This window comes from Marmota flaviventris, chromosome 1, assembly GCF_047511675.1.
Source record: "Marmota flaviventris isolate mMarFla1 chromosome 1, mMarFla1.hap1, whole genome shotgun sequence".
Taxonomy (NCBI): Eukaryota; Metazoa; Chordata; class Mammalia; order Rodentia; family Sciuridae; genus Marmota; species Marmota flaviventris.
Genome location: NC_092498.1, coordinates 208,562,498 through 208,586,194, shown reverse-complemented (window position 1 = coordinate 208,586,194; position 23,697 = coordinate 208,562,498). Strand labels below are relative to the sequence as shown.

Below are 23,697 nucleotides of genomic sequence, written 5' to 3'. Positions count from 1 at the left end.
ACATCCTTGGCCTCCTGAGTCACTGGGATTACAGCGTGTGCCACCTCACCTGCTTGAGCACCTCACTTTAGTTCTTCTTGCTGCTGCTCAGTGGCAGGGTTTTAGAAATTTTAATAAAACCTATATACCATAAAACTTATCATTTTAACCACGTTCCAGTATACTAGTTCTGTGGCACTGAGCACATTCCTGTTACACAGGCATCTCAGTCATCCCTCTCCAGGAATATATTCCTGTTTTTTTTTTTTTTTTGTATTTATTTAATTGACAAATAAAAATATTGTACATATTGATCAGGTACAGAAGGATATTTTGAAACATGCATGCCCACTGGGAAGGCTAAATGGAGCTGATTAACATATGCAATGCCTCAGGTGCTGATTTTTGTGGTAAGAACACTTCAAATCTAATCCCTTAGTGATTTTCAAGAATATAGAACATTGGCCAGACCCAGTGGTGCACACCTGGGATCCAGCAGCTCAGGAGGCTGAGACAGGAGGATCTTAAGTTCAAAGTCAGCCTCGGCACTTAGCAAGCAAGGCCCTTAGCAATTTGGTGAAACCCTGCCTCAAAGTAAAAATTAAGAGGGCTGGGGATGTGGCTCAGTAGTAGAGTATACTGTCTTCAAACCCTGGTAAAAAAATAAATAAATATGAACAATAGATCTCTTGAACTTAGCTCCTCCTACCTGAAGTTTGTGCCTTGGATGCATATCTCTCCAACCCCCTCCTGTTGCCCAGACCCCTGGGAAACACCATGCTACCCTCTCCTTCCAGGAGTTTGACTGTTCAGGTCCCACGTGGAGGTGACACCGTGTGGTATTTGTCCTTCTGTTCCTGGCTTATTTCACTTAACATATGTCCTCCAGGTTCACCTGCGTTATTGTGATTGAGAGTTTCCTCCCTTTTTAAGGCTGAAAAGCATCCCCCTGTGGGTGGGTTTTCTGCTTATTCACTCTCCTGTGGATGGATGGACTCCTCGGTTGACTCCAGAGCTTGGCTATTGGGAATAGTGCTGCAACATGAAGCATACTCGTCTCTCTACTGATAGATAGAGGTCAGATCAATATTCTGATCTGGTTTCCTTTGCATGCAAACCCAGAAGAAGGATTTCTGGATCCCATGCAGTTCTACTTTTAATATCTGAGGACAGTCCCCACTGCCTTCCATCACAGCAGGGCTCACTTAAGTTCCCAGCCATGGTGTGCATATTGTCCTTTGCTCTGACTGCTGGCTACCCGTGTGCACATCCGGCTTCCCAAACAGCTACCCAGCTGGTGTGAGTTGATGTTTCACTACAGTTCATTTCTAGTCCCCTGAGGATTGGCGATGGCACGGGATTTCTCCTGGGCCTCTGGGCCCTTCTCCTGTTGTCCTTTGAGAAGTGTCTGTTCAGGTCATTTGCCCATTTGCGGATGGGGTGAGCGGGTTTCTTACTGCTGAGTTGCTTGATCAAGCTCCTCATGATACTTTGCATATTAACACCTAATAAGATGTGTGGCTTGTGAGTGTGCCTCCCGTTCCCTGAGTTGTCCCTCACTCTGTCCACTGTTTCCTTTTCTTTTCAAAAGCTGTTAGTTGGCTACGATCCCCTTGGTCCGTTCGTATTTTGCTGCCTGTGCCTTGGGTCCCCTCCAAACCATCACTGACAGGCCACCGTCACGCAGCTCTCCCCTGTGCTCTCCGCTAAGCAGCTGGGCAGCTCCAATCTGACCTTCACTATTTAATCTGAGGTGATTTTTATGTGGTGTGAGGGGAGGGTCTGATGTCCTCCTGGTTGGCATGTCCAGGGTCCCACACTTTTTACTGAAGAGTCCTTCCCATTGTGCGCTCTTGGCACCTTCATCAAAAATCAGCTGTAAATACGTAGGTTTTTCTGGGCTGTCTGTTCTACTCCGGGGCTGTGTGTGTCTTTCCCCATACAGAACCACACTGTGTTGTCACTACAGCTTCCCAGTAGATTCTGAAGTCAAGTCATGGGATGTGCCCAGCTTTGCTCTTTTTCTGAGCACCTGGCTTTATCCTCAGATGTTAATGATGAGTGTCACTCTGGGAAGCCCTTGACCATGATCTCCTACCCCCCACTGCTTAGGCATCAAGAGTGGCCATCACTGCCACCTTGTCCCTGAGCGTAGACCACCTGTACGACCCCAGTGGTGCAAAGATTCCCACAGGGGAGGGTCCAGGGAATGGCTGGGCCTCCCTCTGCCACTCAAGGATGGAGAGGAGATGTAGATCCCTTGCCAGGCCCCACCGTGGCACAGAATCTGAACCCACATGTCCTTGGGCTCTGCTCCAGAGAGCAGAGTGGTCCTGGGACTTCCAGAGCAGCCCGGCTCAGGAGGTCCACCTGGGGTCTTAGGTCTCTGTGTGTCTCACAGCAGGGTCAGGCTGAGAACCAGGGTCTCTTCCCTGAGAGAAAGCACAACTTTGGGAGGTGAGCCTTTGACCCGTTATGTTGCAGACATCACCAAATGAGGGCCATGAGAGTGCCCTGTGGAAAATCTGCAGACGGCCAGATCATACAGGGCACAATTGCTGCATGCACAGCCCAGGCTGTGTGCTCATTTCTGGAGCCAAGAATCCTTTATTAATTAGATGAGAACAGCTGCAAGGTAGGCCCTTCCCCCACCTCCCCATCATCAGGGTTGAGGTTGCCAGACCCTTTCCTGTGACATCTAGATGGCAGAACCCTGGTTACAGGAGTGTTGCCCTGGTGTGAGGCAGATGTGCATGTTCCTGTTGCCCAGCACAGTAGCAGGGTAGCATGCATGCCAGGGGCTAGCTCTGCATCTGGCTGCCTGGGGCTAAAACCTGCCTGCACCACCTGTTAGCTGCATGTTATTAGTCAAATCACTACCTCTCTTTGAACTTGGTCTACCCATCTGTATCATGAAGGTGATCATTACAGTGCCGACCTCCTGTGTCTTCCAGGAGGATTATGAAAATTACAAGTGCCTGTAAGAGAGCCTGGAACATGGTGGGTGCTGGACTCATCTTATGTGTTTAAAAGATGAGCACATCTGCACCCATTGAAGGAGTTGCTCAGAGGGTTTGGGTCTTCCTGGGGGCCATGTCCCTGCCACTCAGAAGAAAGCTAGTTCCACACAACTTGCTCTGATCCTTGCCATGGTCTGGCCTGACACCATGATTCCCAGGAGGAGTAACTTCCACGCATGAGCAGGATTCGCCTCCTTCCAGGGCAAGGTGGTTAGGCAAAGAAAGCTGCTTCCAGCATCCATGGGGCCAGGTGGAATCCAGCAGTGGGTGGGAAGGAGCCAGGACCCATCCACGGAGAAGATGGTAGTGCCAAGTACACAGAGGGAAAAGGGAAGGTGCATGAATGTAAGAGGTACACAGGGCTAAACTGGGGATCAAGGGGATTATGAGGACACATGGTCCCTATGGGTGCACATTGTGCCATGTGTACATACCTTGGCCAAAGTATCCAGGGAGCTGTATGGAAAGACCAGGGTCCTGGGAAAGGAACAGGGGTTCTGAAGAGGCTGTGGAGGGACCTGGGAAGCAGCAAAAAACTAACTGGGGTGACATGTTTCTGCAGCCTCACAACCTGCATCAGTACAGAGAAGGCATGGGGTGCATCAGGCCTCACACACTCCTCATCACACATGCAAGTGTGTAGGTCGCTAGGTGGCAGCACCACAGCCCAGGCAGGGCACTAATGGGGGAAAAGGGGGTGGAGCTCGGATGGTGGAGAACACTGGTCCTGGCTTCAGCGGGAACCAACCCCTCTGTCTATGTCCCCAGATGTGGACGAGTGCAGCTCCGGAGAGCATAAGTGCCACCACTCCACCACCTGCACCAATACCTGTGGGTGGTACTGGTGCTACTGCCTCCCAGGCTGGGAGCCGATTCCTGGGAGCATCAATGGCATGTACAACAACATCTGCAAAGGTACCCAGCCTGCCCTGACCCCAGAACCTCCTCCACCCCACACACACCAGCGCACGCACACACATGCCCATACACACATGCTCCTCCTAATGAATCACTGTCCTGTCCCTGCAGTCAAGCCCTTCTTCACCTGGCCTCTGCCCCCTGGAGTCCACAGCCAGGTGAGCCACCCCAACCAGGACACGGAGATGGGAATCCCTGGTGCAGCACCCTGTCCACCAAATGAGGGCCATGAGAGAAAGGAGCTGCCTATTCCACTATTTGGCCCTGAGAATCCCACCCACCTGTGACCCCTCATCTCACCTCCCAGAGTCTCTCCCGCTTCATTGACAAAGTCAACAATCTGCAAAAGCATTTAAAGTCAGCCATGGCCAAGGACACCATTCAGGTAAGGGCAGGATCCAGGGGAAGCTGGTGGAGACCTCCCATAGAGGGAGGGGGGCAGATTTGGTCTTGGTGGGGGGAAATAGGCCCAAGCACAGTGGGGTCCTGCTCTGAGCTGGCCAGTCTCTCAGGGCAGGTGGAAGAGGACACTGGGAGCCACAAAAACTGTTGGACGCCCAGGTGCACTGTCTATACTCTTGCTCTCATCCTGGTCTTTGGGTTTTGTCATCCTTGATGGTCACGAACCAGGGGTGACCTCTGAGGAGCAAGGACCACCCAGGGAGTCCCAAACCATGCTCTCTCTATCCCCAACTGGACAATGTCTGGGTCTGTTCTCTCGGCTGAGTGGTCAAGTTTTTCGTATGGTCCTTTTGGCCCAAGTCCAACTGCTCTGTGCCCTTATCCCTCCAGGGGATCATAAAGGAGGTGGATGAGCTGCTGGAGACCCCTGGGGACCTGGAGACCCTGCCCCCCTCACAGAAGCACTGTGTGGCCACTCACCTGCTGGCAGACCTGGCGAGTGCCCTGAGACACCTGAGCAGGGCTCTGCCTGAGGGGACATCAACCTTCAATTATTCTGCAGGCACACGTAAGTCCCTGGGTCTGTGCCATCTCCTGTTCCTTGCCTCATCCTCTTCTGATCCCACTAGAGATGAGTGGCCACACTGTACCTCAGCGTGACTCACATAAATAAACACAACAGTGAAAAAGGCATAAAACCAAAAATAGTACACATTTAAGTAGCAAAATAGAAACAGATTCAAAAAACTAATGTGGAAGAATACAAATGAATATTTTTTTAAGTATGCTATGTTTAATTGTGGTAAAATTAACATCACATAAAATTCACCATTTAATACCAACACTTATCATGCACCAAAAAATAAATATGTGAATAAAATCCACCAGTTCTACATTTCAGTGGAATCAAGAACCTTCACAAACTGATGAAGCCATTACCGTCATTTCTAAGACATTTTTCTCTAAAATTAAACACAGTGCCTCCTCAGCTTTCATTCCTCATTCCTCCCCTCCCCCAAACCTGGCATCCACTCACCTGCTTGCTGTCTTAAAGGAGCTGCCTATTCTACAACTTAGTGTAAAGCAAAGTGTGACCTGTCCCTCTAGCTTCTTTCACCTAGAATAATGCAGTTGAGCATGGCATAGCATCACTCCATCCCTCTTCACAGTTGAGTATTATTCCATCCTATAGGTGTTGAGTTGACCCACTCAGCCACTGATGAACATTTGGGTTGGTGCTACGTTTTGGCTGTTGTAAATAGTGCTGCAAAGATATTGTTATGTAAGTGTTGTTTGAATAACTATTTGCAGTTCTTGGAGTATCTACCAAGAACTTGCTAGATACCATGGTAATTCTGGGTTCAATTTTGGGGGGAACCACGAGACTGTTTGCAAAGTTGCTATATTACTGTATATTATACCAGAGGGTGCAAAACCATGGAAAAAAAGTGTTATTTCTGATTAATTTGGTTTTATCACAGCCATTCTAGTGAATGTGAGGAGATGTCTCACAGCCGGTTTGAGTTGCATCTCCCTGGTGACTGGTGATGGTTAGCATCTTTTCATGTGCCTCTGGCCATTTGTGTATTTTTTTGGAGAAATGTCTGTTCAGATCCTTTGTGCATTTGTGATTGGGTTGGTCCTTTGAGTTGTATGAGCTTTTCATCTACTTTGACAGGAGACCATTATGATATATGCAACTTGGAAATGGTTTCTCCATCCTATGGATTATATTTTCATCTCTGTGATAATCGTTTCACTTTAAAGTCAGATGTTTTGAATTGTGAGGACGTCTACTTTATCTACTTTCTCATTCATTGCCGTACATTCAGTGTCATATATAAAAATCCATTGCCAAATCCAAGGTCCTCTTATGGGCTTCAGTTCTTAGATTGAGGCCTTTGTTCTATTTTGAGTTAATCTCTGTGTGTGTGTGTGTGTGTGTGTGTGTGTGTGTGAGGTAGGGTCCCTCTTTCTTCTTTTTTCTTGGATATCCAGTAATCCCTCATCAATCATTGAAGACACTGTTCTTATGCCCATTGAATAGTCTTGGTCCCCAGGCTGAAAACCAATTGACTTCAGAGGTGTAGGTTTATTTCTGGGCTCACCTTTCCCTCTGTCTTCATGCCAGTACCACTCTGTTTTGGGCTCCTCTCATTGGCCTTCAGTTCTGAAATCGGGAAGTGTGAGTCCTCCCCCTTTGTTGCTCTTTTCAGCCACACTTTAACTACTTGGATCTCTTGCAATTCCATGTTAATTTTCAAGTGAGTTTTCCATTTAAGCAAATTATAATGTTAATGGGCTGTTGGGACATTGATAGGATGACATTGACCCTGTAGATCTCTTTGGAGAATGTCTCCATCTTACCAATATAATGTTTCCCAATCCATGAACATGAGGTGTTCATGTTAGGGTCTCCTTTCAAAACCCTCTCCAGTTCTCTAAGGGCAAGTCCTGAGTTTCTTAGTTAAATTGATTCCTAATATTTTGTTACAGATTGTGTTCATAAGCAATAAAGTCTCTTATTTTCTTTTCTTGTGATGTATTTATCTGGTTTGGGCATCAGAGTAATATTGGCCTCCAGGAATTACCAGATGGTGTCCCTCTTCTGTTATTTGAAAGAGTTTAAAAAGTTGTCATTCTTCCCTATATTGTTGGTGAATATCACAATCAAAACCATTTGATTTCAGATGTTCATTTAGGAGGTTTTTCATTATTGCTTCAATCCCTTTACCCGTGATAGGTCTCTTCAGATTTTCTACTTCTTCTAGAGTCACTTTTAATAGTTTCTGCATCCCTAAGAATTTGTCCATTTCATCTAAGTTTTCTAATTTGTTGGTGCAAAATTGCTCCTACTGTTACAATTCTTCATAACTTCAGATTTCATATACAAATGTGTATGCACTCATGTACACACACACTATATATATATATATATATATATATATATATATATATATATATGAAATCTGAGGTTACAAAATATTATATACATATATATGTGTCTTTATATACACTTGAATATATATGTGATTATAGTAAAGGAGAAGTTCAACAAATACATGTATATCATGAGACATACATATACATATACAATATTCACATATACACATATATATTCCTAACATAATTCTTCTTATTCCTACACCTCATAGAACTGTCTGTAAAAGTGCAGAAGCGAGGAGATGGCAATGTCACCTTGAGTCTGAATCAGGCAAAGATGCAGCTGAACTGGAATCTGGCACAGAAATCTGCTCACAGAGGTAACATCTGAGATGGGAAAAGGTGGGATGTCCATCTTTACACAAGTACCATACTGTTTGGAAGAGGCCGCAGGGTGAGAAAGATGCCCAAGGATGTGAAAAAATACAGAATTAAAGACTAAAGGTGATGTGGATGGGAAAAGGTCACTAGAAGAGCGTCCAAAGGGGCGGTTCTGGGGAGTGATGAGGCCACATTCTGTTGAGTGCACGTGTGAATGTGGAGCAGCAAGTCCCACTATTATGTATCATTATAATACAACAATTCAAAAGGAGGAGAGGCCATCTAAGGAGGAGGCCCTGGAGGAGACCCTGAGACTCACCCATGGCCTCGTCCTGCAGGCCCTTCTGTGGTGGGCTTGGTCTCCACCCCAGGGATGGACAAGCTACTGGCTGAGGCTCCCCTGGTCCTGGAGCCTGAGAAGCAGGTGGCTCCGCATGGGACATATGAGGACTTGCTGCCGAGAGTCTCACCTGTCCTGCTCTCAGATGTCATCTCAGTCTCTTTGAGCAACAAGGACACCCAGAACCTCAACTGGCCAGTTACCTTCACCTTCTCCCATCCTGTGAGTGTGCGGGTGTGGGGGGCACCATGGTGTGGGAAGAGCCCCAGATCCAGGCACACTCTTGTTGTCTGTCTTAAAATTGAGGTTCAGTGGGACTCCCTACAGGTGCCCCGCATCCAGGAAATTCAGCCCTTCCCAAGCCAGCCCTAAGGGATCAGTATCTCCAAGCACAAAAAGACCAGCTCACACCTCTGTTCTGTTCCTATAGCTGTTGACCTCTGAGCCAAAGCAGGAATTTCTCTGTGTCCTTTGGGACCATGGTCAGAATGGATGTGGTCATTGGGCCACTGCAGGCTGCAAGACATTGGGCACCAGAGATGGCAGCACCACCTGCCGCTGTACCCGCCTCAGCAACCATGCAATCCTTAGGGCCAGCTACAACGTGCAGGTGAGAGGCTGCCTTCATCATTGACTGCTGCAAAACAGATTTATTCAAATGTCGCTGTTCAAGTAAAACAAATTTGTTATCTCACAATTCTGTGGATCAGCAACCCAACACGCAGGGGATAGGTTCCTTGCACATGGTCTTACAAGGCTGAAATGATTGCATTGGTCAGGACTTCAGTCTTACCTGGGACTCACGGCCCTCCCCCCCAGCTCCCTGGTTGCAGGAAGAATACAGTTCCCTTCCCTTAGCAGCTTTCAGCAGGGGACCACACTCCCTTTCTACGAGTCACCCACATTTCTTCTCATATGACCTCTTGTAGGCCTTCTTCACCAAGCCTCTGCCCCCTGAAGTCAACAGCAAGGTGAGCCACCCCAGCCAGGACAGGGAGGTGGGAATCATGGCATGGCCGAGAGTCCACCCCTTAGTCCTGAGTTTCCCATCCACCCATGACCCCTCATGTCACCTCCCCAGAGTCTCTCTCATTTCTTTGACAAAGTCAACAATCTGCACAGAGATTTCAAGCCAGCTGTGGCCAAGGACATCATCCAGGTAAGGGCAGGATCCAGGGGAAACAGGGGGAGACCTCCCATAGAGGGAGGTGGGGCAGCTTTGGTCTTGGGGGAAGGGTGACAGGCCCCAGCACAGTGGGGTCCAACTCTGAGCTGGCCACCCTCCCAGGGTAATTAGAAGAGGACACAGGTAGCCACACACACTGTTGGACTCCCCCATGCACTATCTGTACTCTTGCTCTCATTCTAGTCTTTGGGTTTTGTCATCCTTGACAGTCACGAACCAGGGCTGACCTCTGATGAGCAAGGGCCACCCAAGGAGTCCCAAACCATGCTCTCTCTATCCCCAACTGGACAGTGTCTGGGTCTGCTCTCTAGGGCTGAGTGGTCAAGCTTTTCGTGTGGTCCTTCTGGCCCAAGTCCACCTGCTCTGTGCCCCCATCCCTCCAGGGGATCATGCAGGAGGTGGATGAGCTGCTGGAGACCCCTGGGGACCTGGAGACCCTGCCCCCCTCACAGAAGCACTGTGTGGCCACTCACCTGCTGACAGGCCTGGAGAGTGCCCTGAGAAACCTGAGCAGGGCTCTGCCTGAGGGGACAGCAACCTTCAATTATTCTGCAGGCACACGTAAGTCCCTGGGTCTACACCAGCCCCTGTTCCTAGCCTCATCCTCTTCTGATCCCACTAGAGCTGAGTGGCCACACTGTACCTCAGCATGACTCCCATAAATAATCACAACAGTGCAAAAGGCAGAAAACCACAAATAGCTCACATTTAGGTAGCAAATAAAAACAGATTCAAAAAACTAATGTGGAAGAATACAAATGAATCTTTTTTAAGTATGCTTTGTTTCATTGTGGTAAAATTCACATAACATAAAATTCACCATTTAAGTTCATCACTTATCATTCACCAAAAAATAAAATACGTAAATAAAATTTACTTGTTCTACATTTCAGTGGAATCAAGGACATTCACAAATTGATGCAGCCATCACCTCCATTTCTAAGACATTTTTCTCCAATATTAAATACAGTGCATCCTCAGCTTTCATCCCTAATTCCTCCCCTCCCCCAAACCTGGCATCCACTCACCTGCTTGCTGTCTTAAAGGAGCTGCCTATTCTACAACTTAGTGTAAAGCAAAGTGTGACCTGTTCCTCTAGCTTCTTTCACCTAGAATAATGCAGTTGAGCATGGCATAGCATCACTCCATCCCTCTTCACAGTTGAGTATTATTCCATCCTATAGGTGTTGAGTTGACCCACTCAGCCACTGATGAACATTTGGGCTGGTTCCACCTTTTGGCTGTTGTAAATACTGCTGCAAAGATATTGATGTATAAGTGTTTGTTTGAATAATTATTTGCAGTTCTTGGAGTATCTACCAAAGAGTAGACTTGCTAGGTACCATGGTAATTCTGGGTTCAATTTTGGGGGGAACCATGAGACTGTTTGCAAAGTGGCTGTATTACTGTATATTATACCAGAGGGGTGCAAAGCCTTGGAAAAGAGTGTTACCTCCGATTAATTTGTTTTTATCACGTCTGTTCTAGTGCATGTGAGGCGATGTCTCGTTGCCAGTCTGAGTTGCATCTCCCTGTTGACTGGTGATGGTTAGCATCTTTTCATGTGCCTCTGGCCATTTGTGTATCTTTTTGGAGAAATGTCTGTTCAGATCCTTTGTGCATTTGTGATTGGGTTGGTCCTTTGGTTCTTGAGTTATAAGAACTTTTCATCTATTTTGACAGGAGACCATTATGAGATGTGCAACTTGGAAATGCTTTCTCCATCCTATAGATTATATTTACACATCTGTGATAATCTTTTCACTTTAATGTCATATGTTTTCAATTTTGAGGACGTCTACTTTATATACTTTCTCCTTCATTGTTGTACAGTCAGTGTCATATCTAACAATCCATTGCCAAATCCAAGGTCCTCTTATGGGCTTCAGTTCTTAGATTGAGGCCTTTGTTCTATTTTGAGTCAATCTGTGTGTGTGGTGTGAGGTAGGGGTCCCTATTTCTTCTTTTTCCTTGGATATCCAGTAATCCTTCATCAATCATTGAAGAGACTGTTCTTATGCCCATTCAATAGTCTTGGTCCCCTGGCTAAAAACCAATTGACTTCAGAGGTGTTGGTTTATGTCTGGGCTCACCTTTCCCCCTGTCTTCATGCCAGTACCACTCTGCTTTGGGCTCCTCTCATTGGCCATCAGTTCTGAAATCAGGAGTGTGAGTCCTCCCCCTTTGTTGCTCTTTTCAACCACACTTTAACTACTTGGATCTCTTGCAATTCCATGTTAGTTTTCAAGTGAGTTTTCCATTTAAGCAAATTATAATAATGGACTGTTGGGACATTGATAGGATGACATTGACCCTGTAGATCTCTTTGGAGAATGTCTCCATCTTACCAATATAATGTTTCCCAATCCATGAACATGAGGTGTTCATGTTAGGGTCTCCTTTCAAAACCCTCTCCAGTTCTCTAAGGACAAGTCCTGAGTTTCTTAGTTAAATTGATTCCTAATATTTTGTTACAGATTGTGTTCATAGCAATAAAGTCTCTTATTTTCTTTTCTTGTGATGTATTTATCTGGTTTGGGCATCAGAGTAATATTGGCCTCCAGGAATTACCAGGTGGTGTCCCCTCTTCTGTTATTTGAAAGAGTTTAAAAAGTTGTCATCCTTCCCTATATTGTTGGTGAATATCACAATCAAAACCATTTGATTTCAGATGTTCATTTAGGAGGTTTTTCATTATTGCTTCAATCCCTTTACCCGTGATAGTTCTCTTCAGATTTTCTACTTCTTCTTGAGTCAGTTTTAGTAGTTTCTGCATCCCTAAGAATTTGTCCGTTTCATCTAAGTTTTCTAATTTGTTGGTGCAAAATTGCTCCTACTGTTATAATTCTTCATAACTTCATATTTCATATACATGTGTGTATGTACTTACATGTATACACAACACATATATATGAAATCTGAGGTTACATAATATTATATACATATATATGTGTCTTTATATACACTTGAATATATGTGTGATTATAGTACATGGGAAGTTAAACAAATACGTGTGTATCATGTGACATATGTGTACATATATTATATTCACTTACACATATATATTCCTAACATAACTCTTCTTATTCCTATAACTCATAGAACTGTCCGTAAAAGTGCAGGAGCAAGGAGATGGTAATGTCACCTTGAGTCTGAATCAGGCAAAGATGCAGCTGAACTGGAATCTGGCACAGGAATCTGGTCACAGAGGTAATATCTGGGATGGGGAGAAGGTGGATGTCCACCTTACACCAGTACCATACTGTTTGGAAGAGGTATCAGGGTGGGAAAAGATACCCAAAAATGTGAAAAAATACAGAATTAAAGACTAAAGGGTAATGTGGGTGGGAAGAGGTCATTAGAAGAGCGTCCAAAGGGGCGGTTCTGGGGAGTGATGAGGCCACATTCTGTTGTGTGCACGTGTGAATGTGGAGCAGCAAGTCCCACTATTATGTATCATTATAATACAACAATTCAAAAGGAGGAGAGGCCATCTAAGGAGGAGGCCCTGGAGGAGACCATAAGACTCACCCGTGGCCTCGTCCTGCAGGCCCTTCTGTGGTGGGCTTGGTCTCCACCCCAGGGATGGACAAGCTACTGGCTGAGGCTCCCCTGGTCCTGGAGCCTGAGAAGCAGGTGGCTCCGCATGGGACATATGAGGACTTGCTGCCGAGAGTCTCACCTGTCCTGCTCTCAGATGTCATCTCAGTCTTTTTGAGCAGCAACAACACCCAGAACCTCAGCTCGCCAGTTACCTTCACCTTCTCCCATCCTGTGAGTGGGGGGTGGGGGGGACCATGGTGTGGGAAGAGCCCCAGGCCCAGGCACATCCTTGTTGTCTGTCTTAAACTTGAGGTTCAGAGGGACTCCCCCAGGTGCCCCGCATCCAGGAAATTCAGCCCTTCCAAAGCAGCACTAAGGGGTCAGTATCTCCAAGTACAAAAAGACCAGCTCACATCTCTGTTCTGTTCCTATAGCTGGTGACCTCTGAGCCAAAGCGTGAAGTTCTCTGTGTCTTTTGGGACCATGGGCAGAATGGATGTGGTCATTGGGCCACTGCAGGCTGCAAGACATTGGGCACCAGAGATGGCAGCACCACCTGCCGTTGTACCCACCTCAGCAGCCATGCAATCCTCATGGCCAGCTATGATGTGCAGGTGAGAGGCTGCCTTCTGCATGGATTGCTGCAAAACAGATTTATGCAAATGTCACTGCTCAAGTAAAACAAATTTGTTATCTCACATTTCTGTGGGTCAGCATCCCAGTGCAGGGGGGGGGGATAGGTTCCTTGCACATGATCTCTCAAGGCTGAAATGATCGCATTGACCAGGGCTGCAGATTCACCTGGGACTCATGGCCCTCCTCCCATCTCCCTGGTTGCAGGCAGAATACAGTTCCCTTCTCTTAGCAACTTTCATCATGGGACCACACTCCCTTCCTAAAAGCTACCCACATTTCTTCTCATATGACCTCTTGTAGGCCTTCTTCACCAGTCCTCTGCCCCCTGAAGTCAAAAGCAAGGTGAGCACCCCATCCAGGACAAGGAGGTGGGAATCCCTGGGGCAGCACCCTGTCAACCCCTTTACATTGAGCTTCCCACCCACCCATGACCTCTCCCCCTCTCACCTCCCCAGAGTCTCTCCCGTTTCTTTGACAAAGTTAACAATCTGCACAGAGATTTCAAGCCAGTTGTGGCCAACGACACCATCCAGGTAAGGGCAGGATGCAGGGAAGCAGGTGGAAACCTCCCACAGAGGGAGGGGGGCATCGTTGGTCTGGGAGAAGGGGAACAGACCCAAGCACAGTGAAATCCTGTTCTGAGCTGGCCACTCTCCCAGGGCAGGTGGAAAAGGACACTGGGATCCACACACACTGTTGGATGCCCACGGGCACTGTCAGTCCTCTTGCTCTCATCCTGGTCTTTGTCATTCTTGACAGTCACGAACCAGGGCTGACCTCTGATGAGTAAGGTCCACCCAGGGAGTCTCAAACCATGCTCACTATCCCCAACTGGACAGTATCTGGTCTGCTCTCTGGAGCTGAGTTGTCAAGCTCTTTGTGTGGTGCTTCTGGTCCTTGTCCACCTGCTCTGTGCCCTTATCCCTCCAGGGGATCATGCAGGAGGTGGATGAGCTGCTGGAGACCCCTGGGGACCTGGAGACCCTGCCTCCCTCACAGAAGCACAATGTGGCCACTCACCTGCTGACAGGTCTGGAGAGTACCCTGACACACCTGAGCAGGGGTCTGCCTGAGGGGACATCAACCTTCAATTATTCTGCAGGCACACGTAAGTCCCTGGGTCTGTGCCAGCCCCGGTTCATTGCCTCATCCTCTTCTGATCCCACTAGAGCTGAGCGGCCACACTATACCTCAGCGTAACTCACATAAATAATCACAACAGTGAAAAAGACAGAAAACCAAAAATAGTACACATGTCGGTAGCAAAATAGAAATAGATTCAGAAAACTAATGTGGAAGAATACAAATGAATCTTTTTTAAGTATGCTTTGTTTCATTATGGTAAAATTCACATAACATAAAATTCACCATTTAAGTTCACCATTTATCATTCACCAAAAAATAAAATATATAAATAAAATCCACCAGTTCGACATTTCAAGAACATTCACACCTGCCATTGGAATCAAGAACATTCACAAACTGATGCAGCCATCACCTTCATTTCTAAGACATTTTTCTCCAAAATCAAACACAGTGCCTCCTCGGCTTTCATCTCTCATTCCTCCCCCCCACCCCAACCCTGGCATCCACTCACCTGCTTGCAGTCTTAATGGAGCTGCCTATTCCACCATTTAGTAAAAAGCAATCATACAAAGTGTGACCTGTCCCTCTAGCTTCTTTCACCTAGAATAATGCTTTTGTAATCAGAGTTTAGAAAGAATTCATGTTCATTCTTCCCTATATGGTTAGTGAAATTCAGCCATATGAATTTGGTGAAAATCTGATCTCTCATGTTCATGTAGGAGGTTTTTCACTATTGATTCAATCTCTTTACCCATTATAGGTCTCTTCAAGTTTTCCACTTCTTCCTGAGTCAGTTTTGATAGTTTCTGTGACCCTCAGAATGTGTCCATTTCATCTCAGTTATCTAATATGTTGGTGCACAATTGCTCCTATGGTTAAAATTCTTCACAACTTCAGATTTCATACAATGTATGTATACACACATATGTATATACAACACACACATATATATACACATATATATAAAATCTGAAATTACAAAGGATTATATACATATATGTATGTGTACACTTATGTGTCTATGTATACACATACATATACATGTGTGTGGTTATAGTGAATTGGAAGTTACACATAGGTCCTTGATATATGTGATATACACATGTAGATATTCAATATCCACTATACACATATATATTCCTAACATAACTCTTCTTCTTCCCATGACTCATAGAACTGTCCCTAGAGGTACAGAAACATGGAGTTTGCAATGTCACCTTGAGTCTGAATCAGGCAAAGATGCAGCTGAACTGGAATCTGGCACAGGAATCTTCTTACACAGGTAACATCTGAGATGGGGAGAAGGTGGATGTCCACATTACACCAGTACCATACTGTTTGGAAGAGGTTTCAGGGTGGGAAAAGATACCCAAGGATGTGAAAAAATACAGAATTAAAGACTAAAGGGTGATGTGGGTGGGAAGAGGTCACTAGAAGAGCGTCCAAAGGGGCGGTTCTGGGGAGTGATGAGGCCACATTCTGTTGTGTGCACGTGTGAATGTGGAGCAGCAAGTCCCACTATTATGTATCATTATAATACAACAATTCAAAAGGAGCAGAGGCCATCTAAGGAGGAGGCCCTGGAGGAGACCCTGAGACTCACCCATGGCCTCGTCCTGCAGGCCCTTCTGTGGTGGGCTTGGTCTCCACCCCAGGGATGGCCAAGCTGCTGGACGAGGCTCCCCTGGTCCTGGAGCCTGAGAAGCAAGTGGCTCCCCATGGGACACACGAGGACTTGGTGCCGAGGGTCTCGTCTGTCCTGCTCTCCGATGTCATCTCAGCCTTTTTGAGCAGCAATAACACCCAGAACCTCAGCTCACCAGTTACCTTCACCTTCTCCCATCCTGTGAGTGGTGGGGGGGGAGACCACTGTGTGGGAAGAGCCCCAGGCCCAGGCACATCTTGTTGTCCTCTTAACCTTGAGGTTCAGCAGGACTCCCCACAGGTGCACCCCACACAGGAAAGCCAGCCCCTCCTGGGTCAGCATCTCTGAGTGCAGGAATACCAGCTCACATCCCTGTCCTGTTACTATAGCTGGTGACACCTGCACCAAGGCATGAGCTTCTCTGTGTCTCCTGGGACCACAGCCAGAATGGGAGTCACTGGACCACTGCAGGCTGCAGGACAGTGAGCACCGGAGGTGGCAGCACCACCTGCCACTGTACCCACCTCAGCAGCTTTGCCGTCCTCATGGTCCACTACCACGTGCAGGTGAGAGGCTGCCTTCAGCATTGATTGCTGCAAAACACACTTATGCAAATGTTGCTGCTGAAGTAAAACAAATTTGTTCCCTCGCGGTTTCTGTGGGTCAGCAACCCAGCACAGGGGGATGAGTTCCTTGTACAGGTTCTAAAAGACTGACAAGATCACATCAGCCAGGGGTGCACTCTCTTCTGGGTCTTGCAGCCCTCCTCCAGCTCCCTGGTTGCAGGCAGAGTTCAGTTCCCTTCTCTTAGCAGCTGTCAGGGGGGACCACACTCAGTTCCTAAGAGCCACCCACATTTCCTCTCCTATGACCCCTGGTTGGCCTTCTCACAAAATGCTCCTATCTGAAAACCAGCATGAAAATGTCCCTTATATAGAATCCCTCTCAAGTTTTGAATCTGTTTTCCCAGGAAGAACCAGATATTTAAAGCAATTGCTTGATTACACCAGATCAGGAGAATAAACTCCCTAATCTAAAAGTCAACAGATCGAGTCCTAAATTCCACCTGCAAAATCCCTCTACAGCAACACCTAGTTTATCAGAGAATTTAATAATTAGGAGAAGGTTTGTGTAACAGCAGGGGGTGGACATATGAAGACCAAGTTAGAATTCTACTTACCACCAGGGTCTGTAAGTCAACCATGGTCAGGTTTCAGGTTTACAAAAAAGGAAGGTCTGGTGAAGGTGGAGGTCAGAGGGGGTCAGGGGAGTCAGAGAGGATGGCTGGACTGGGGGCTGTTTACCTCCTCCTCCTATATCCAACTGAGTGGACACTTCTGCTTCCCCAGATTCAGACTCTTAGGTGAGCTCATATTATGGGTATTTACTGTGAACACCCTGTGACTATGAACATGACAAAGGTCTCAGCCAAGAGCTTTTTATATATTATAGAAATTAGATTTTGTCTTTACATCAGATGATCTCAAAATTCAGCACATGTTAATATCACTTGGAGGACCGTTTATTTTTAAGTGCTTTCTTAGGAAACAATTTCAATTTTTTGATACATTTCAAGAACAAAAAATAGAAGAAATAGATCAGATACTCGGTTAAAGGAAGAAAAATTAATGATGATAGTAACTTAAAATTTACACTTTCCCACCTATTTCTCCAAGTCCTCTTAAAACCATGAGGAAATGAAAAGAGAACACACCACACCATTACTCTTTACCCAGAGGCATCTATTTTGAAAGTTTTGCCTCTGTTTCATTTATCAGGTGTCATTCTTTCCCTCTGCTCCTCCCCTGTCCTGCCTCCTAATTTCCCAATTTTGTCTTTACATCAGGGTCTTAAATGTAGCATGCACAAATGTCACCTGCAGGGTTTGTACTTTGTTTTCAAACATTTTCTTGGGAAACCATTTCAAATTTACAGATATGTTGCAAAAACAAAATCCCCACAAACAACACCTGTGTGCACGTGATTCAGATGCGCCTGCTTTGAAATTTTACCATTGAACATTTCCATTTGAACATTTCCCCCTCCCTCTTTCCTCTTCTCTCCTCTTCCCCTCAATTACACTGAAAGAGAATTGATGGTGGGCTTTTAAATATCCTCATGGCTTTAAGATGACTTTCAGAAAGAAATGGGGGAAAGGTGAATTTTAAGCTACTGTTATCATTAATTTTATTTTTAACCAAGTATCTAATTCTAACTACACAGGGATTTGTGGTCAGTAAGGAACAGGCAGAGCTGGATTGAGGCCAGTGATGTCTGGGATGGGAGGTTAATGCCTGGAAACTGAGATGCAGGTTCTGCCCTGTGGCCTCGTGGGACAGGGACAGAGGGACACTCAGCAAGGGCTTCACACACACTTACATATCAACATGCCGCCTTACTGTGCCCCAAAGTCAGGAATCCCAGTCTCCTTCTTGACTAAGGAATCTACACATCCGGGTTCTTCTAGCCACTTACCTGCTCCATTCAGAAAACCTTACAGTCCAACCTTCTGAACCTGGAGCCCCATCAGCTTCACACCTGGACCTGGTCCCTCCATTCCTGAATCTGCTGCACCAAATAACAGATAGCAGAGGGGTTCCTACCCCAGAGCAGGGCACGTGGCTGTGAAGGCTCCTCCCTCTGCCCCAGGACAAGGACCCTGTGCTGGACTTCATCACCTGCGTGGGGCTGGGCGTGTCGCTGCTGTGCCTGGTCCTGGCGGCCCTCACCTTCCTCCTGTGCAGAGCCATCCAGAACACCAGCACCTCCCTGCACCTGCAGCTCTCGCTCTGCCTCCTGCTGGCCCACCTGCTCTTCCTCACGGCCATCGACAGAACCCAGTCCAAGGTATCCAGGGGTCCCCGCCCCGCAGCCCAGGGGTGCTGAACTCAGGAGCCAGGATGCCCCGGCTCCTAATCAAACAGCCTGGGCCCCAGGGAAGTCCAGAGGAGGTCAATGCCCATTTCACGTTGACGGATTCAACGAGAAAACGAATCCTCTTTACAACTCCATCACCTACGTCTCTTGTTGCTTAGCAACAGGGCTTGCATCCTGGGGAAGTTCCTTCATTAGGGGACCCTTAGGATGAACTGACGCAAACTCTAGATGGCATCCGTCAATCACTGGACGTGGCCTCCTGATTCACTCAGGAGACACGAAGGAGGCGACGGGGCTGGCGTCTCGCGGCACCCCGTTTCACAGCAGACATTTTTTACCAGGAGAAAAAGGAGGTTCTACTGAATTTTTAATTTGGTTAATCAAGTCCTTCGTTTTCAGAATTTCTATTTGGTTCATTTTTAGAATCTGGCTTTAGTGAAATTTTCTTCCACTTCCTGTATCTTCTCCAAATTCATTCCTTACATATTCTTTAAGCTCTTTCAACATTTTAACTAGGGGCTTTCTAAATTCTTCTCCAACATTTCTTCTACTGTCATGCCTACAGAGTTGGTTGTTGGAGTGCTGTGGGCTGTGTGGTTTGCTCCCTTGCTCTTTCCTGCTGCTTGTAGGTCTGCCCACCTTCTGGGTTGATTATCTTCTCTGCTTTGATGCACTCTTCTGTCTCTTAAGAGCCCGGGGATCGGTGAATATCCAGCTACTGACACTGTCATTCAATGTGTATCCTCAGCTGTTCCCAGGATCAGCACCATTTCTAGAAGATACTAAACCCTGTGAACTACAGTCATTTCTAAAATAATGTTAAAATCATAGTGCAGTAAATGCATAAGACGTCACATGACCATTGGTTGCCATTTGTAAGTATTAGGTCCTGTGGGTCATTGTGTGGCCCTGCTGTTCTGTAACCGGCAGCACGGTGGGTTTGTCCACAAGATCATCCCCACTACTGCATGAGGAATGCCACAGGGCAGCCCTGGGAGGTTGTGATGTCACCACTACTGCATGAGGAACTCCGCAGGGCAGCACTGGGACGCTGTGACGTCACTGGGCAGCAGGCCCTTTCCAGCTCTGCTGTGATCTATGGGAGCACACACGCAGCCCATGGCTGAAGCAACACAGTGCAGCACCTGGTGCACAGCAGATTCCCCTACCACAGGGCGCAGGGGGCATCCAGGGCCACACCCAGACCCTGACTGTGCCCTGGGGTCTCTCTCCTCCCCAGGTGCTGTGCGCGGTCATTGCAGGCGCCCTGCACTACCTCTACCTGGCCTCCTTCACCTGGATGCTGCTGGAGGGGCTGTTCCTCTTCCTCACAGCGCGGAACCTGACCGTACTCAGTTACTCCAGCAGAAACAGGCTCATGAGGAGGCTCATGTTCCCTGTGGGCTACGGGGTCCCGGCCGCCATCGTGGCCGTGTCTGCAGCAGCCAGACCTCACCTGTATGGCACCCCTGCTCGGTAAATGTGGACCCCACTTGTCCTTCTCCTCTTGAGCATGTCCACGGCCATCACTTGAACCAAAGTAGCATTTTGAGTATTTCAGAGCTTAAACAGAGAGTGTACTATAACATATCACACATACAGGGAGTCTGACTTCCCGTCCTTGTGGTTGGGCATGTGTGGAGTGACACTGGTCATGGAGTCCTACATGAACACAGCAAAGTGATGTTGTTCTCTCTCTTGCTCAGCTGCTGGCTCAACCCCAAAAACGGGTTTGTGTGGGGCTTCCTTGGACCTGCCTGTGCCATCTCTTGTGTGAGTGATGTCATCAGAGTTCCTTCCTGTCCATCTGAGGGTTACTAGAAGAGCAGGATATTAAGGATGGTGATAGAACAGGATTATCCCTGTATTGTTATGGGTTGCGTTGGGTTTTCCAAGACTTCTACATCTACAAATTCTAACCCTACTGTCAAATACTAAAAGCCACTCAGGTGTAGAATGGATGCTGCAAGGGCTAGAATGGAGAGATAACAGATTTAAATTTTTATTCAATAAAACTTTGCCATGGGGTATGGGGGTGTAGCTCAAGGGCAGAGAGCTTGCCTGGTATGCACTAGGGTCTGGGTTCCCTCCCCAGAACTGCAAAAGAGAAAGTAAAATATTAATAAACATTCTGCAGTTTCTTTTTTTTTTTTTGGGGGGGGGGTTCTTTTAGTTATACGTGATGGTAGAATCCATCTGATATAATTACACAAGCATGGAATATACCTTATCTAGTTAGGAGCCCATTCTTGTGAATGTACATGATGGTGGGATTCACGGTGATGTTGTCATATATGTACACAGGAAAATTATGTCAGATTCATGCTGCTGTCTTTCTTTTGCTTCTGTGGTTTCTTGAAGGTCAATATGGTTTTCTTCCTGATGACCCTCTGTATTGTGAAGAGCAAGCTGTCCTCCATCAACAGAGATGTGTCCACCCTCCAGAACACGAGGTGAGATGGACCAGGGGACATAGATGCCAATGATGCCCAAGAGTAGAGCCATGTGCCTCCTCTGGGGCTTCTGAGTGGCCCACAATTAACAAATGTGGCTGTGCTTCCATGGCTGCCATCTCAGACTCAGGGCTCTGCTGCTTACTCCAGTTCAATCCTCCAGGGGGCGGGATTGTTCCTTCACTCAGCATCTTGTATAAAATTCATGCTCTTTCTTCTGGGTTCCTCTGATTAACCTTTCAAATTTTTGCATATCATCATTTAGTTGTATTAGACACTTGAACAGAGCATACAATTAATGAAAACAGGAATTTTGCCCTGTGTTTGTTTTCTGAGATACAGTCTCACTATGTTTCCCAGGCTGGCCTCCAATTCCTGGGCTCAACTAATCCTCTTGCCTCAGCCTCCTGAGTAGCTGGGGCAACAGGTGTGCACCCCTGCCCCCAGCTTCTCTTTGTAATTTTTTATGTCCAAGCCCTAGCACGGGGCATCCTCAGTAATGCTGGATTAATGAACTTAAGGATCTTCATGGAACATCATAAAACTCTTTGAAGTAAGCTTATGAATTATCACTGTCCTGGGTCCAAGTCAAAAAGCTATCCTGGACCCAAAATGGCATTTCTATTGTGGGGTATCATTGAGAGTAAAGATCAGAGTTCAGTCCAAGAAATTGCTTACAGGGGAGAGTAGGTGCATCCATGGGTGGAGAGGGGAATAGCCTGATTTTGTTGTGGGTGCATTATAAGCCTCCATTCTCCCCCAACCTAGGGTGCTGACATTTAAAGCAATGGCTCATCTCTTCATCTTGGGCTGCACGTGGTGTCTGGGTGTCCTGCAGGTGGGCTCCCTGGCCCCCATCATGGCCTACCTCTTCACCATTGTCAACAGCCTGCAGGGTGTCTTCATCTTCCTGGTGTACTGCCTCCTCAGCCAACAGGTAACCCTGCCCAGCTCCCACCCATGCCTCCCCACCCGCACCACTCTCTGTGAGCTGACCCAGAGCGTAAATTGCCTCTGCAGGTCCAGGAGCAGTACAGGAAATGGCTCGAGAGGATCTGGAAATGGACAACTGAATCTGAGTCCTACACTCTGTCTAGCAAGGCTGTGTCTGACGCCTCCAGACCCAGTACGGTAGGGTCACTCCCTGATCCCAGAGCTCATGTTCCTGGTATTGGCAGGATTTCTCTCCTCCTGTACACAGAACATGCTTCCCCTGTCTCCTGGACTCCACCATCATGCCTGCCTGTGTGCTGACCTTACATTATTCTCTCTCCCTCCCACCCACCCTTATCTGAATCTCCTAAAGACCCTGGTGTTGACCTTAACCTCACCTGGACAATCCAGGACAATTTTGTCATCCCAAGATGCTTAACATGCATGATCCCAGTGATATGTGAAATGCAAACATTGATCTCATAGAAAAAAAGAGTAGAACAGTGGTTCCCAGAGGCTGGGGAGGAGGGGGTGGGAAAAGCTTGATCAGTGGGTACTAAGTTACAGTCAGGAGGAAGAAGCTCTGTGGTAGGTCGCTCAGGAGGGTCACTAGAACACAAAGTGTGCTGTGCCTTTCCAACAGCTCTGAGGGGCTGGGGGCCGCTCAGTGGGAGGGCCCTTGCCTGGCATGTGCAAGGCCCCAGGTTCCATCCCAACACCACATCTCCTTAAAAGCCAGAAGAAAAGATTTTGAGATTTTACCACAAATAACGAATGCATGTTGGAGGAGATAGTTATGTTTAACCTGATGTAAACACTCACACTGTAGACAGGCATGAAAACATCCCATTATACCATTAATATGTGCCATCTAAATAGATTTAATGTAAAATTAGATTTTTTAATCTTTAACATACTCCTTCTTGAGAAGTTCCATTTCCAGACATGGTAACACTCACAGGCTATGGGATTAGGGTGTGGACATCTTTGGGGTCATTATTTTGTCTACCCCATCAATTACAATAGGTTCGGTTTCTCTCTCATGGAGCCGTCAAAATCTGCCTCATGTTGTAGATAATTGAATGGATTCACCACCCCCTCCCTCCACCACAGCCCTAGGAATGATATACACATTGAGGAAAAGAAATATCAACTTTTGTTCCAAAAAATAGGAAGCCATCAGATGGGGAAATTCAGGTGTTTCTACCATCTTGGGCACTGGACCGCTGTGTTGGTTCCCTGATGTCATTTTATCTTCCAGTGTCTCCTTAAACTGGGCATCTCCAGGGTTTGAGTTATTGGAGAATATTCCTCTCATTTTGGAATCCCTTCCTTGGCTCATTTAATAAAAACAAAACATTTGTCTTGTAATCAGTTCTGAATAATTTTCTGAAGCACAGCATTCATAAGGCTCG

The 23,697-nt window shown here is 46.8% G+C and overlaps 1 protein-coding gene across 1 annotated transcript in view; it reads left to right on the top strand.

Moving 5' to 3' along the window:
- LOC114082210 (adhesion G protein-coupled receptor E2-like) overlaps positions 1-23,697 on the top strand; it is a 29,612-nt gene that overhangs the window by 4,648 nt on the left and 1,267 nt on the right. The window contains exons 4-16 of the mRNA XM_071618603.1: positions 3,768-3,914; positions 4,029-4,075; positions 9,005-9,082; positions 9,493-9,670; positions 12,212-12,319; positions 12,660-12,883; positions 13,087-13,266; positions 18,669-18,866; positions 20,137-20,372; positions 20,603-20,669; positions 21,258-21,349; positions 22,118-22,286; positions 22,370-22,480. Coding sequence (XP_071474704.1) covers positions 3,768-3,914; positions 4,029-4,075; positions 9,005-9,082; positions 9,493-9,670; positions 12,212-12,319; positions 12,660-12,883; positions 13,087-13,266; positions 18,669-18,866; positions 20,137-20,372; positions 20,603-20,669; positions 21,258-21,349; positions 22,118-22,286; positions 22,370-22,480 — 1,835 coding nt within the window. The remainder of the gene's footprint in view (positions 1-3,767; positions 3,915-4,028; positions 4,076-9,004; positions 9,083-9,492; positions 9,671-12,211; positions 12,320-12,659; positions 12,884-13,086; positions 13,267-18,668; positions 18,867-20,136; positions 20,373-20,602; positions 20,670-21,257; positions 21,350-22,117; positions 22,287-22,369; positions 22,481-23,697) is intronic.